At 36.1% G+C, this 16598-nt stretch overlaps 1 protein-coding gene across 22 annotated transcripts in view; it reads left to right on the forward strand.

Moving 5' to 3' along the window:
• PPHLN1 (periphilin 1) overlaps nucleotides 1–16598 on the forward strand; it is a 120869-nt gene that overhangs the window by 54101 nt on the left and 50170 nt on the right. For 14 of the 22 annotated variants that reach the window (XM_037997249.2, XM_037997256.2, XM_037997263.2 and 11 more), the window contains 3 exons: nucleotides 6909–6965; nucleotides 9402–9481; nucleotides 14538–14657. In XM_037997249.2, the coding sequence (XP_037853177.1) occupies nucleotides 6909–6965; nucleotides 9402–9481; nucleotides 14538–14657 (257 nt within the window). The remainder of the gene's footprint in view (nucleotides 1–6908; nucleotides 6966–9401; nucleotides 9482–14537; nucleotides 14658–16598) is intronic. The other 8 variants (XM_073020630.1, XM_073020634.1, XM_037997254.2 and 5 more) reach the window with 1 other exon arrangement.

Here is a 16598-nt window from a genome sequence, read left to right on the forward strand (position 1 = left end):
TTCCTTCCTTCCTTCCTTCTTTCCTTCCTTCTCTTTCTTTCTTTCCCTTTCTTTCTTTCTTTCTTTCTTTCTTTCTTTCTTTCTTTCTTTCTTTCTTTCTCTCTCTCTCTCTCTCTCTCTCTCTCTCTCTCTCTCTCTCTCTCTCTCTCTCTCTTTCTTTCTTTCTTAAGTTATTTAGCTTTGAAAGTAAAGTTCTTTAATCAAGAAAAAGTTTATTCTGGGAAAACTCTATTTTCAAGTATTCCTTAACTACTTGGGCTGAACTATGAAAATTTTTTCTATTTTCCTTTCCTGTTTTCAGAATCATTACATAAGAAATCTTGCAAAAAAGTTAATGGAGATCGTATTTTAAATAATACATGGGAAAAGTTATTATTTGACCTATTTCAGATACCAGTTTTTGCATTAAATCTAAATGTCACAAATATTGCAGCACCTGGCTTTTCTTCAAAAGAGAACTAAGACACGGGGTTCTTCACTTATCAGTCACTTAAGCTGGGATAATTACCCACGTGTTAAAATTAAGTTTTCTGGTATAAATTGAAATTTTGACAAAGACTTAAAATATTATTATAAGTATAAATAACAGATTAAAATAATTATGCCCTCATTTTAAAAAAATAACAATTTTTTCCTTTCTGTTCATACTTTTAGATTAATTTTTCCTATTTTAATGATCACTATTGGTTTGGCTATAGTGATTTTACGACATTTTTAAATTCAACTGCTTATTTCCCATTTTGTGCTTACACACATACACACACATTTAATTAAATCTTTCTACTTAGCCTTTTGAGTTAATCTTCTGGAACTTTGTACTTCTTCAAACTAATTATCCTTCTAAATCAAATTTGTTTTCATCCTGTACTTTACTTGCAAGAATATTCTTACTATAACTTAGTTGGGCTGACCTGGATATTCAATATTATTTTTAGTTCCTTTTTGTTGTCCATGTTCACATGCTAGCAGTGCAGATTGTCCTAGTTAACCTCATTTCCTTTCTCCCTGTGTATTATGATGCTTTCCCAAGTAAATTTTTTTTTATATTTACCTCGTATACTCGAAGTTTATTTTTATTGTAATTAATCTAAATATCTCCACATTTGTCAATTCTAATAGTTATTTTCTTTTTTTCCCTCTTTGAAATGATCCAGTGTTTTCCTATCTTACACTTTTATCATTTGCCTTTTATTTAAGCTATAACATTAAAAGTGATGAAAAAATCACTAAGTTCAGTCTCCCACACCCATTTTTTGTTAAAGTATTAGTACTTCTTGTGATAAATTTACTAAATCACAATCTACTCCTTCTGTATAGCTCATTCTTTATGAAAGAATTAAAATCTTCTTCAGTTCTACTTAATACTAGTTATTCTTTTTAGAGCCATATATAAAGATATTTCTTCCTTTTATGTTGTAACCTGTTATATATTGGAGGAGTACTATCATATTCTTCATGATTTTTTTTCCAGGTTTAAATATATTTGGTTTATTTTGCTGTTCCTTTTATTTGTCATGGTTTCCAGACCTTTTGCTTTCCCTATTTTTCCTTCTGTTTCTTGTAATTTATAATACCAGAAGTGAATTTTTATTTTAGCAACCACATTTCATTACTGGATTGTAGGCACCTGAAACCTAAGCTATTTTCACGTAAACAAAATACGTGAACAAATGCCTCTCAGCTGTACTTTTTCAGGTGCAATTGTTTGTGTGTAGTTAATGCACTGAAAAAAAAAAACTAGAAATGCTACATTTTATCTAATTAACTTTAGCTTGTTCTGTTTTATAGAATTCTCGAAATCTCATTTAGCGATTCTGTATATTAGTACCCGATAAGAGCAGCTTGTATTATCTGCAAATTAAGTATGCCGGATATGTTTTGTATTATTTGTTAATAATTTATGTTGAGGAGCATAAGGCCAACTGTGGAAACCTCTAGAGATCTGTTAACCGGAACCTTTTATTAGCATTGTTTGTTGCTATTCAACAATTATAATCCCTTATCTTTACTATTATCTTATTTTCATTTCCACTTGAGAATCTCAAGGAAGACCCTTCAGGTGTTTCTTGAAACTCTTAAGTTACAAATATTTCTTCTATCAAAACAGTAACATAGAGATTATCTTGCTTTGTTGTTGTAAATCCACTGTGGCTCCTAGAGATGAAACTACCTCTCTGTTAATTCATTTTAAACATTTGCTAGGGATTAATCCCACATTTATCAGAGATACTTACATATTTAGGTTCTGTGACATTTTGGTTGAATTTTAAAATACTTTTACTTTGCAAAATTTGCAAGTTTATTGTTTATTTTGCTTGGCCTCTGTTTTTTCTGTAGCTCTAACTTTGGGCCTAGCTTCCTTTATTTTTCTTATGTCAACGACCATTATTAAGAATAGAAGGTATTTTTAAAAAACATACTATTAGTCATTAGTGTTTGTTTTAAAAAATACATCTTCTAAGATAACTGAAAGTGTACAAGAATTAAAAGTACTGTTTTGAGACAAGTATATTTGGAAGATAGAGTTCATTTTTGAATGTCAATCTAATAGAAGAAGACATATATCTTAAGACTGGTTGGCTGTAAAATTTGAAGTCTCCATGAATTTTTTGATTATAACTGAAATTCTTTTTTTTTAAAAAAACTATTCTAGACTTATTGGTAATATAGCCGAAATTCTGATAAAATTTTGAACTTTAATTTTGCTTTTAGGTGAAGGCTTTTCTGTGCATATTTGAAGAAGTAATAGGAATATAGAAATAAGGCTTTATCTTCAGATCATGTATATTAGGCAACAGGAAGAGAGGATAAAGTCATTCTCTTAGCAGCAAAATATCGTAGCATTTCTTGGTTTGAAGCCCACTATGTTGTGTTCAATACGTACATCTCTTAATCAACACACATGTATTGAACATGAATTGTTTGCCAAGCAAGACAGATTCAATCTCTGCCCTCTGAGTTTGTGATCTAGTCAGGAAGACAAACAAGAAATTAAATAGGAGTAAACATTTTAGGTGACATCTGAAGGGTTAGTAGAAGGTGAAGGATGCTAGTGGAGAAGGTTTATGGGGATGAGTTACATCATGTGGAGTCCCTAAACTATAATTTAATAGTTCCCTGAAACATTTTAGGCTGTCACTTGATCTAGACTATTAATGCGCTGTTGAGTTAGATTCTATAACATATTCTTCTTGTTTGAGGATCCATTGTTTACTCACAGGAGAGCTTTGGCTATGAGTTTTGTAGCTAAATCCTAAGATTATAGCTATAGCTTTTCTGGCATCTTAATGATCAAGGTTCTAAAACAAATCAATTAATGCCATATGCATAGGAATTTTATTGTATCCCCGTTTTAGCACTTAGTATATTCTGTCAGTAGCAAACGTTCATAATGTGTGCAGATGGTGTTTTCCTTATATATTTAAAAGTGTGCCCACGTGGTTTTAGCTTATGTATTAAAGGAGATCTCTACTCAGAAGTGTGCTTCCAAGTATTCAGTCAGTTGGCCTTTGCTTTAACTTGTTGCAACTCTGACCTCCAAAAGACAGATCTTGAGGGAAGCAGAGGTGATGCAATGCTTTCTCTACCCCTCTACCTGTTTCTTTTCTCTGGTATTTTTTGGTGTCTTTAACATGAGAACATTTTTCTTGTGTCTCTCCATTTTCTAATTCATATGTTCTTGAGTGAATCAGTAGATCTCTGAGAAACATGTTTTTCCTAACCAAGAGTCCCAAATACCCACATCTTCATCTCTGATCCAGTAAAAGAATTTTCTCGTCATCTATGTAGCCACATCTTCATTTATTTATATCTTAATTTCTCTTCAAATATTCAGCTGTTGAAGAAGAAATGAATGTACTACCTGTGTTGGTGAAGTTTGTTTCTTGATGGGACTTGCACTCAAAAATACCTGGTTTGTCCCTGTTTGCCAAGCACTGCACTGAGAATCTGATAGTTTGCAAGACATAGCCCCTAACTTTATCATCTCTTATGATTATGTTATTTTTTTCCCCTGCAGTGTCCTTTTTTCCTACCTGGGTTCACTTGATGTAGGATTGGATGAATCTGGTTAGATTTATCATTTCTTTTAGCAGGAAAACACAACAGCAAGAAAGTGTATTTCTAAAAGATCCTATTAGATTGCATTCAGCCATTGCATTCAAGGAGTCACCAAATACTCTGAAACTCTTGCAGAACTTCCTGAGTGTGTTGTGGAATGTTAAGCTGCTTCTCCGGCTTTTGATTTCACTTCAATGGGAAAAACATTATATGGAACCAGTATTTGAAATTCCTTTTTATTTCCTTTTTTCCCCATGTATTCTTTCACTTATTAATATATAGACAGGGATTTTGGTTTCTGTACTGCCACTTTCAGAATTTTTTTTTTCTGGTTTCTTTTCTCCATCCTAATTTGGAACTCATTTTCTTTAGCAAGTCACAACAAAGGCAGGAATGTTTTCAACCTTTTACCTTGCTGTCAAGCACAGAGGTAGTGTCTGCTTACAAAGATCATGAGTGAGATGAATTTGAGGTAATAGCTGAATAGCTAATGAGTAGCAGTGTGTTAGTTAGAAGGTAGAACAATAAGTGAAAGAGGCAGATTTTAGAGACTTTTATATTCATTGTATTGGTTGGAGCCAAATAAAAATAGAAAAAAAGATTAAGGTTAGGAGGAACACTCACATTTAAGGAACAATAACCAACAAAAATGAAAGAGAAAGTGGTAGCTGTGAAGATGTAAGGGGGCAAACAGAAGTAAAAAGATATGAAAAACAAATAGCAAAATATTAAGAAAAACTTGTTTATAAATCATTAACGTGCAATAGTAGAGGATAAGAAGAATGAGACCTTTTAGTTTTAATATGAGCACATCAGTGGAAACTTTGGGATGAAGAGTTTAAGTACAGTGGTGGTGTTTCTATTGTCTCTTATTGCATTACCAAAAAAAACCAAAAAACCCCAAAACTTAGAGAATTAAAACAATAACTACTTACTTGTTCATGACTGCAATTTAGCTGGGTAGTTTTACTGGTCTGTTAGAAGACTGTTAAATAGTCCAAGCCTACCTAAGACAATACTAACGGGAATTTGCAATTATATGTGGTAATGCCTACAGTGTCTCTGAAGTTTGGAATCAAAATCAAACACATCCACAGTGGTGTGTTGGTAAACTGACTCTCCAAGCTTAAAAAGATAAGATTTGTAGCATTTGCTGATATCTATGGAGTGTATCTCTCATCATAGTTCAGCTTCCAACATGGAGTAACTGAAGACAAAGTTAAAGGGATGCATGCAGTCCACTATCAGGAGCTAATATGAATTGGCTTAAGGCTCCAGTACTTTTCTCTGAAATATCACCATTATCTCTTCATTCAAGAAAGAATTTGAGGCAGCTTAATGAAATAAACACTTAATAAAATAGGATTAAATAAGTGGAGCAGGAATTTTATGTAAAAGGAAAATAAGGATAGGAAAGTAAAAGTAAGAATAAAGTTGGTAGTATATGAAATAAATGCCCATCATAAGGCTCTGAACAGTTGCTATAGGTGAACTAAGAGTTTGGCCAAAACAAACCTAAAAGAATCAAGAATAAAGTTAGTACTGTATGAAATGATAGTCCATCGTGAGACTCTGAGCAATTGCTGTAGCTGAACTAAGGGTTTGGCTGGGCGTGGTGACTCACGCCTGTAATCCCAGCACTTTTGGAGGCCGAGGCGGGTGGATCATGAGGTTAGGAGTTCAAGACCAGCCTGGTCAAGATGGTGAAACCTCGTCTCTACTAAAAATACAAACAAAAAATTAGCTGGACGTGGTGGCAGGTGCCTGTAATCTCAGCTACTTGGGAGGCTGAGGCAGGAGAATTGCTTGAACCGGCAGGGAGCAGGGCGAGCGGAGGTTGCAGTGAGCCGAGATCATGCCACTGCACTCCAGCCTGGGCAACAGAGTGAGACTCTGTCTCAAAAAAAAAAAAAAACAAGAATCAAGAAGAGTGTTGACAGTCAGCAAATAAAAACAAGCCAGCTTATCAGGAGAAACAAAACTTGCTGGGATGCTAGAGAGAGATCAGTGAATAATAAAGGATAAATAAATAAATAAGGATACTGCATCCTCAACATTATTGCAAAAGTAAAATGGCAATATTTGCATGATATTTCTTGAAACGTTTTAAGGCAAGATGCTGATAGTGCCAAAACAATTCAGAAAAAATGTTATTTTCTCAGAAAAAAAATGTAAAATTGGCAACTTGGGATCTGTAGTAGAAGGATTTGAAGTCATTGTTATGGAGTTTGTATCTTACTGAAAAAATACCTGGGAGCCCTGACTACTGGTATATTTAGGCTGTTTAGTAAGATGATTCCATCCATATCATTAAAAGTTTGCAGACAAGGAAGCTAACAAAATATTTCAAGATTCTAAATGTGGGATAATTAGGGGCTCAACCAGTATCCTTTTTTAACTGGTAGAAGTGATCCATCTTTCATTTTTGACTGTGTATGCAGGTGTGCTCCTCTCCCAGGCCTTCCAGTGTCAGCTTTATGGATGGAGAGAATTCGACTAGGTACTTTCAGTGATGAATAAGATGTGATCTTTGTCTTCAGCTTTCAGTGTCTTGTCTTGCTATGACCCTTTTCTCATACCTTTCTGCCCTTGTTATCCTTGACTGGTTATCCTGACAGTTCCCACTGGCTTCGCGCCTTAAGTGGAGATTTTTTTCTCCCATTCTTTATTCCCCTTCAGTGGTGATTGCTTAGGCAGCCCAACTTGAAAGTAGGGTAGGAAAGAGTTTAGGGTCACCAGAAAATGCTCAGAAGGCCCTGTTCTCATCACTCTTACTTCTGAGTTCTTCTCTTGTTCCTCTTGGGCACAGAGGTGCTGCTGTTAATTCCTCCCTGCCCACCTTTCCATAGAGTCCGTGCGTCCTGGTGCCTCCTACAAACGGCAGAATGAAGGAAATCCTGACAGAGGTGAGTTTTGAGCTAGACTCTGATTTGGGATTGTGAAGGGGTGGGAGACTTGAATTGATAGCGGTTATGGAAATGGGGAAAGTGTATAACTGCTCCATTAGTCTGTTGTCAGAACCAGAGTTAACAGTAGACCTAGGTACTAGGATTTGGGGGGCATTTGTGGGCTGGTGTCTGGGCTAACCATTCCTGGTTGGGAATAGCCACTCCATAGAAGATCTGTAGAATAGACAGGACATTGGAAGATAGGACCTGACAACAATAGGATCAAGTGATTTCTATTTACTTTTTTTGTGCTCTTTCTTTTGCTATTTGTATCATTGTTTTCTTTATCCTTTGCTACTTGCTTTCTGCTTCCATTGTTGCAACAGGGATATATGAATATATGTGGATATATGATAAACCTCCTGCACCACTGTTCAGTGTTCCTTTGCTTCTGTGCATGAAATTGGTTGATAACGACTTAAATTAGCCTTCGGGCAGCTAAAATCAGGAAAGGTCTAAGACTATACTTTGGGATCATATGTTTGTAACGGAAACACTAAGCAAAAGATCAACAGCTGCTTGTGACAGGTTTTTTCCCCCCTCTGTGTCTAGCTGATATGTGCTAAAGAATTGAGTCTGTAATTATGCCTTTAATAAGCATAATGTGCTATGCTGGTTGGTCCAGTGCCTCATCTCCTTTGAAGGGATTGCTTATCTGAATAGGATTGGGAGGTCATTGCATCTTAGGGAAAGAAAAGTGAGGTTCATCTTTTTATCTGATTTTCGAGTGCCTACCCTTTTCTTGAAGGACTTGAGCTAAGTAGGCCACGGATATTTGGAAATGAATAAGCTATGACACTTGTTCCTCCGAGAGCTTTTGTTGTAGTGGGATACACTGACACTATCACACTACAATGTGAAATTTGCCACATGCAATGGAAATACAATAAGGAGTGACTAAATAAATCATGTTCTTGGCCATTTGGGATACAGCAGTGGTTCTTTTGAGTTTTAAGGTCTACAAGAACTTTTAAAGTTGCTTAGGGTGAAAGCCTCTTGTGGTATCACCTGTTAAAAGACTCTAGGGCTGTATCTTTCTAGTGCTGTTAGAGCTTAAAAATTGGAATATTCAGCCTAGGGCAGGAGTCCTCAACCTCTGCACAATTGACATGTAAGGCCAGTTAGTTCTTTGTTGTTGGGGGTGTCCCCCATAGCAGGATATTTACCAGCATCCCTGTTTTCTACTAAATATGTGCTAGAGTAGCCATCTCCCACTCGTGACAGTCAAAAATATCTGCACATACTGCCAAATGTCTGCAGAGGGGAGGTGTGAAATTGTCCTCAGTTAAGAACCACTGGGCTAGAGAAAGCGTTTTGGGTCTGTAGGACATTAGAAAGGTGTTATTCACCACTGTCCTAGGTGGTTGGAAGTCTTTGAGCCTCCAGGACCTTCTTATCTATCTTGGCTGTGTCAGGAAGAGCATAAGAGGCTTTCTGACTGAAGCTGGCTTTGCCTCAGTTTCAAAGTCGCTTTATCTCTGCTTTTGCTCCTGACTGCTTTCCTGTTAATCCACTGTCCAGTCTTGACCAGCTTCTGTGTGACTCCAAATTTGATGCCACTGTCTCTTCTCATGTTATTAATTTTGTTAGTTTTTCTAGCAACAAAGGGCAGAGGATTATATATTTGACACATATAGACAATTTAATGAAATGTTTTTCTGTAACAGCTCACTGTGACTAATTTTTAAGAGTGTATTTAACTAAACCTATCTTTTAGGGAGTTGTTGAACCTGCTAAAGTAATATTGTTTAAATGTATTTTCTGGCTCAAGTTTCTATAAAAAATGGTATACATACAGCACTATGTGAGTAAAGTGACTAAAGGTAAAGATTAGTGACTTTATCTCATAACAGGTTTATTGTTAACCATTTAACAAATATTTGGGCATTCATTAATGCCAGGCACTGGATTAGTGCTCTGAATTACAGCTTTCTAACTTTATGTTCAAAACTATCTAAACATTTCAGGAATATCTGTTAAAGTTCCTATATAGATCCTCCTTGAGCTACCCCTTAATTAACTAGTCCTCCTTGGTATCTTTATATGTAATAACTATCTTTGTATTTTTATTGTGATATATCAAACATTAGTATTTAGGAGCATGAAGGAAGTAGCATTCATGGTTTTAAAAAACTTTCTTGAAGTCTCTGTGGCTCCATGTTTGCTTACTGGCAGTGCTGTGGCCTAGACTGGCTTCTGTGATATCCTTTGGTTCCAGGTTATTTCAGATTGTTGATGGTGATCAGCCTCTGAGAGGTAGTTTTAGATAGTAACCTATTTAAAGTTTTTAGTAGTAAAATAAGTGTATGACCCCCTCATTAATTCCATTACAAAATTACTTTATCAAAAACAAATTAGCTAGAAAAAAATTACATCTTATATTTTCTTATATAGATAAAGAGAGGCCTGTCCAGTCTTTGAAAACATCAAGAGATACTTCACCCTCAAGTGGTTCAGCAGTTTCTTCATCAAAGGTTTGTTATATTTCTAAAATCAGTTTAAAGAAGAATTACAAATTGAGATGGAGTGACTATTATAGATGCTTTTATTCTTTACTGTTACACCAAGGGAGCTAATTTGCTGCATTTAAAAACTTCAATTTTTGGCTAGGTGTGGTGGCTCATGCCTGTAATCCCAGGGCTTTGAGAGACTGAGATGTGAGAGTTGCTTGAGGCCAGGAGTTCACAACTAGCCTGGGTAACATAGCAAGACTTTATTTTAAAAATTAAAAATTAGCTAGATGTAGTGGCATGCACCTGTAGTCCTAGCTATTCAGGAGGCTGAGGTGAGAGGATTACTTGAGCCCAGGAGGTTGAGCCAGCAGTGAGCTATGATTGCACCACTGCACTCTAGCCTGGGTGACAGAGCAAGATGCTGTCTCTAAAAAATAAAAATAGGCCGGGCACAGTGGCTCACACCTGTAATCCCAACACCTTGTGAGGCCGAGGAGGGTGGTTCATGAGGTCAGGAGGTCGAGACCATCCTGGCTAACACAGTGAAACCCTGTCTCTACTAAAAGTACAAAGAATTGGCCGCACGTGGTGGCTCATGCCTGTAATCCTAGCACTTTGGGAGGCCGAGGCAGGCGGACCATGAGGTCAAGAGATCAAGACCGTCCTGGCCAACATGGTGAAACCCTGTCTATACTAAAAATACAAAAAAATTAGCCAGGCATGGTGGCGGGTGCGTGTAGTCCCAGCTACTCGGGAGACTGAGGCAGGAGAATGGCGTGAACTTAGGAGGCAGAACTTGCAGTGAGCCGAGATCACACCACTGCACTCCAGCTTGGTAACAGAGTGAGACTCCATCTCAAAAGAAAAAAAAAAGGAAAAGCAAAAAACGAAGAATTACCCGGGTGTGGTGGTGGGCGCCTGTAGTCCCAGATACTTGGGAGGCCAAGGCAGGAAAATTGCTTGAATCCGGGAGGTGGAGGTTGTGCTGAGCTGAGATTGTGCCGCTGCACTCCAGCCTGGGTGACAGAGTGAGACTGTGTCTCAAAAAAACCAAAACCAAAACCCCTTACGTTTTAAGTAACCACAGCTTGAAAATAGCAGCCCGAGTTTGCTATTTTCTATGAGAAAAATGGGCAGTTTTCTCATTGAATTTTTAACACAGTCTATGCCAAATTTAGTAGTTATTGTTGCAACCCATGTTCTCATCTTGACCATAACCAGGTTGGATGGGTTATATCTGGTGGACTGTGCTTTTATTTGGGGCGTTGAGAGTGTAGGCAGAGACCTAACATGTATGGTGTATTTTTTCTCTTATTAATTCATGCAGAAATCTTATGTTAGTAGGTACATATCTCTATTCTATAGTAGAGTGAGGACTCAGGAGTTAAATTAATTTCTTATGGACACAGCTACCCCTCACTATGTCATTCTTCTCATTCCTACCTTCCTAGCATCTCAAAACATAAATCCTCAGAAATTACAAGCTTGACAAGTTGCTGTTTCCATCTGTTTTCTCCAGTTAGAAGTTCTCTTCACAGATATACCCTTTCTCTTAGCCATAACGGTTGTTACATCCGTTATCTGCTTCACTTCTTTTCATTCTGCCTTACATACTTTTTGGCTTTTCAGGAAGAGTAGATATCATCTAGCAGTCTACACTGGGTGTTCGGGGGGCAGCTGCTTCCCTGTCTCAGAAGGAAAGAAACAAGCTTCTTTGTGACAACTTGTATCTTTGGAACTTTCCCAGAGGTCTGAGGGTTCTGGGATTCTGGATTTTGAATAGCAAAGACCAACTGGATTATGGTTCTGTCTTAATCATATCAAGGGTACTTTACCCACCTGGAAGACTGCCTTGGTTTTCATGTCAGGTAATAGATGAAAGAAGAGTAAATAGTGCCTACCTATCGAAGTCATTACAAAAATTCAAATTATTATATATGAAATATTTTCTCTGAAATATACTGCTATCTGAATATAAGTTACAACATAGAGTTTTGTGCTACGTTAAAATGTTTAGTGGAAAACCCGTGTTGGATTTTAAACTACTTTTGTCTGATAGTTTCATGTAGATCAAGCTTGATCTACATGCACCTGTGGCCCAGGATGGCTTTAAATGCAGCCCAACACAAATTCCTAAACTTTCTTAAAACATTATGTGATTTTTTTTTTCCTTTTTTTTTTTTTTTAAGCTCATCAGCTATTCTTAGTGTTAGTGTATTTGATGTGTTGCCCAAGACAATTCTTCTCATGTGGCCAAGGGAAGCCAAAGATTGGACACCCCTCATGTAAATGTTTGCATTTTTGTTTCACAGACAGTAAAGTCTTTTTTTTTGTATATGAAAATAGAGATGGGGTCTTGCTCTGTTGCCCAGCCTGGTTTCAAACTCCTGGTCTCAAATGATCCTCCCACCTTGGCATCCTAAAGTGCTGGGATTACAGGCATGAGCCGCTCTTCCTAGCCAGACTATAAAATCTTAAAATGGAATCAAAATATCACAATTTTAGATCCATAGCTATTTTATGTATTCAGAAGGTAGTGCTTTCTTTGATTTGCCCAAGGTCACATGGTAGCTGTGGGGAGCTTTATGAGCCTAGATTTCCTGATTTGGTGAACTCTTTGATGTAACATTATGGCTGCCCATATGTTGGGATACTTTTTCAGAGTTTGTTAGTTTCAAATGATAGGTTTTCAAATGTGCGGACAGAATGATGATAAGTTATAGTAGACTTTTGCTTCATTCTTTTTGAAGGACCCGGGGAACAGGGTTTCACTCTGTCGTCCAGGCTGGAGTGTAGTGGCATAATCTCGGCTTACTGCAACCTCCACCTCCCAGGTTCAAGCAATTCTCCTGCCTCAACCTCCCAAGTAGCTGGGATTACAGGCGCCTGCCACCACAGCTGGCTAATTTTTGTATTTGTAGTAGAGATGGGGTTTCACCATGTTGGCCAGGCTGGTCTGGTCTTGCACTCCTGACCTCAGATGATCCACCCACCTCAGCCTCCCAAAGTGCTGGGATTATAGGTATGAGCCACTGCTCCCAGCCGCTTCATTCTTTGCTAGAGAGAAGTCGTATAATTGTTTTTGGTCTTTAACTTTCTCTTAAATAGGTATGCCCCCTCAGCCCCCGGAAAAAAACTAGCTTTCTTGGATATATTTGTGTTTGTATATGTGTTTTCTTCTTCTAACTAGCTTTTTAAAAAACCTTCTATTACTAAGTAATAATAAAAGTATTACTTATAATACCTTTTTAACCTTATATATGGGCAGGGCTTTGGAATGAGCTGTTTAAGCTTCCTCGATAGCTGTAGAATATACTTCATATAGATATATTGCTATAATATTCCAGTAAATGTTATAGATGGCTAGCCAGTAGTTTGATGAATTTAACAAGATGTGGAAAAACATCAAATGACCTTTTCAGTTAAAAAAAATGTCTAAGCCAGGCATGGTGGTTCATGCTTGTAATCCCAGCACTTTGGGAGGCCAAAGCAGGCAGATCACCTGAGCTCAGGAGTTTGAGACCAGCCTGACCAACGTGGTGAAACCCTGTCTCTGTAAAAATACAAAAAGTATCCGGGTGTGGTGGTGCACACTTGTACTCCCAGCTACTTGGGAGACTGAGGTTGGAGAATCGCTTGAACCCAGGAGGTGGAGGTTGCAGTGAGCCAAGGTCACGGCATTGCACTTCAGCCTGGGCCACAGAGTGAGACTCCATTCCCCCCGGCCCCTCCCAAAAAAGCCTAGATTTAAGTCCCAGCTCAGCATTTATTAATGACTTTGAGCAAGTCACCATCATTCAGTTTTTTAGTTTATAAGTTGGGATAATAAAGCCTCTCTAATCACCTTCATGGAATTCTATTTAATTAAAGTACTTTTTTTCGTTTGTAGATAAAGCACTTTATAAATGTTAGTGCCCCATAAGTTCAGCGCGCAGCACTGTCATCCCCGAGAGGTATATTTGAAATCAGTGATGTGACTTTAGAGAAGTAAACCTTAGTAATAGAAGGATTTTTATGTAAGAGATGGTTATGCCACTAGGCATGGCAGGGCAAAATGGTTGAAAATGTATGCCAAGGAAGTAGAATGGAATCAGAGAATTACCATAACGGCCCTAAGGAAATAATTTTTAAATGTGTGCTTTACAAGTCATATCTTATTTACAAAAATAAGCCTTTAAACAATACTGGGGGAATTATATCTGATCCGGAAAAGACGTTTTACTTTCTTTATTTTTATATTGAGCCCATGGGCTGATTGATTTTCAGATATGTTTTAGTATAGTAGATTCACATCAGGGAATATGGAAAAGAAAGAAATCCTGAGGCACCAAGCATTATTGTGGATATTTCCAGATCTATTACCTCCTTCAATTCTCACAACTGCTTTGTAAAATGAGCATTGTTAACCCCTATTTTGTAAACGAAGAAAGCAAGGCTCATGGTGTCATAAGTTTTGCATATAAAGTCATCTACCTAGCAAGTCATTAAACTGCGATTCAAAGCCAGGTCTGCATATAACTGCAAAGTTCATACCTTGTTTAGTAGTGTATGCAGTTAGATAAAGGAACTAGTAGTAGGATCACAAAATGAAATTTGAGTTTTAAAATTTTGTGTAAGGCGTAGGATTTATGTAACTCACTATACACTGTAAAAACAGCATATCTATACATTTATGTTGTATTAGGAGTTTGCCTTACTGAAATTTAGACATTACTTATTTCATTAAATATGCCTAAAGGCACAAAATTGAAATCAGTATGATGTCTTTTATATTCTAAATATAATTAGTATATGAGTTAATTGTCAGTGCCTTTTGCTTTGTTACTTAGATGAATTTCTAGAGTCTTATGTAAATGAAATTAAGAATTAGATCTGGTCTGTATGTCCCAAAGGAATTGCTACTTAAAGTAATTCCATGTTGAATATTTTTGAAGGAAGAAATAAAGAATATACCTGTTCTCCGTATAAATTCGAAGGCTTATGTGATTTTAAATGTAAGTGCAGTGTACTTCTTGGTGTATTTGAAGTTTAAAAGCCCTTGAGAATTGTAACAGAAATGTTCTTCTATTTTTATTAGGTGTTAGACAAACCCAGTAGGCTAACTGAAAAGGAGCTTGCTGAGGCTGCAAGCAAGTGGGCTGCTGAAAAGCTAGAGAAATCAGATGAAAGTAACTTGCCTGAAATTTCTGAGTATGAGGTAAGGCATAATGTCTCCTTTATGTTTCACATCTGAAAGTTTTGTCTGGATTTTAAATTATGGGTGGAAAATATTTGGTTTATTCCCGTGCTTTAAAATATATCCTCATGGATTACAGGTATTAAAATTACCACACAGAATGATAATCTGAATATGAATGACTCTGAATTCAGTAATCACACTTTGTCTGAATGTTTACAGTAGTTTTGGAGTGTAAGAATAGTATAAATATGGATAAGAAAAATGTGTTATTTATGTACTTCTTTTAATGGCATTTGCTGTTAAAAGTATCTCAGGAAATCATGCTGAGCCACTAGTTATAAGCCAGTGAATTCAGAACAGAAATCTAATTTGACCTTGGATTGTGGACCATATTTATATTGTTTGCTATACTTCATGCAGATTATCTCATAAATATCCCAAGAAATAAAATTATTCATTGTCTTGGCAACTTGAGACCTTGATGAGTCCTGAATACCGAAAGATGGGAACATTTTTGGGACCATAGAAAAAGGTTTATGACATGTTTGTATTAATGTATTTTGAAATGAACTGAAAAATTTCTGTATAACCTATAACATCTCTAAAAGGGAAATATAGAAATTTTATGGGCACAATTAAGCTTTTAGGTTCAGAATTTGATACTATAGGAGTTCTTTGACATGACAGGTAGAGAATATAAAAATCTGTCCTGTGACAAATTATTTTATTTGAAGGAGCATTGTGGCTTTTTTGTTTACTTTTGGAATGACTTTTATAGAATGTTATTTGATAAAAGGGATCAAGCATTAATATTGTATGTAAAAATAATACTTAACTACATCTTTATACAGTGAAAAAATCCTTTCCAAAGTAACTAATGTACACTGCTCATAAAAAGTACAAACCCTATCAGAACTTACGCAAACAGAGCCTTTCTTTTTAAAAATGCTGATCTGTCTTTTAGATATCAATTGTTCTTAAGTGGGTCAAGGTTTCCTCCTCATTGTAGCTATAATAATAGATACTTATGCATATTCTCCAGTAAATGTATCAAAAACACCAAGCTGTTCCTCCTTGGTACTTTTCCAGCACTATTTAAAAGCATGAACAATACTTTTCAGTAATACATTTAATTGGATTATTTTGGTTATTTTCTCTAATAATTTAAAATAATGTTTCTATATTAATCATTGATATTTATGCTTCAAAATTGCTGCTTTGGAATATTGGTAGTTTGTTTTATAGAACCGAAAACTTCCAAAAAGAATAGTTTCTTTACTTAATACTTTATCTTCAGTTAGCAAGACTTTATTAATATATGAACGTTAATAGTATATTTATCCTCCCTTCTCCCATCATTTTTTATCTCAGGTTTTTATAAAAGCTCACTATTGTTCTCAAATTTTAAATATTCTACTTGGGTTCTCTCATTTATTGAATGCATCTTGACACTGAATAATCCATGAGTGACTTTGGATCTAGAAATACTTTTTAAACATCTTTTTTTTTTCCTCTAAAATATCAGGATTTGCTAGATTTCGAATTAATGAAAAGTAAATAACCCTAAAAAAATCTGTAAGTTGAGTCATAGGTCAGACATGTTCTTTTGCTGGATCAAAGGCAAGATATGTGAGAGTAGCACTGATAACCATAATATGTTTATTTGTGTATATCATTATTGTTGAACAGCAGCATCAATTTCATCCCATTCTCTAAAATGTTTTTCTACTTAGATCGATACTTTTTCATACTGGAAATAAAGCATTTGGGAAATCTTTGTGATAGTTTTTGTAGACTTAGTCCCATATCGTATTAATATTTTTCTCTTATTAATATTTTTGCATATTAATATTTTGCTAATTTGTTCTCAGGCTGTTGTTGAATAGTTACTCATTTCTGTAGTCCATGCTTTTTGAGAAATGTAATTTTGGCCTTGGTCCTGTAAACTGATATCTAATT

Source organism: Chlorocebus sabaeus, chromosome 11 (genome assembly GCF_047675955.1).
Source record: "Chlorocebus sabaeus isolate Y175 chromosome 11, mChlSab1.0.hap1, whole genome shotgun sequence".
Lineage (NCBI taxonomy): Eukaryota > Metazoa > Chordata > Mammalia > Primates > Cercopithecidae > Chlorocebus > Chlorocebus sabaeus.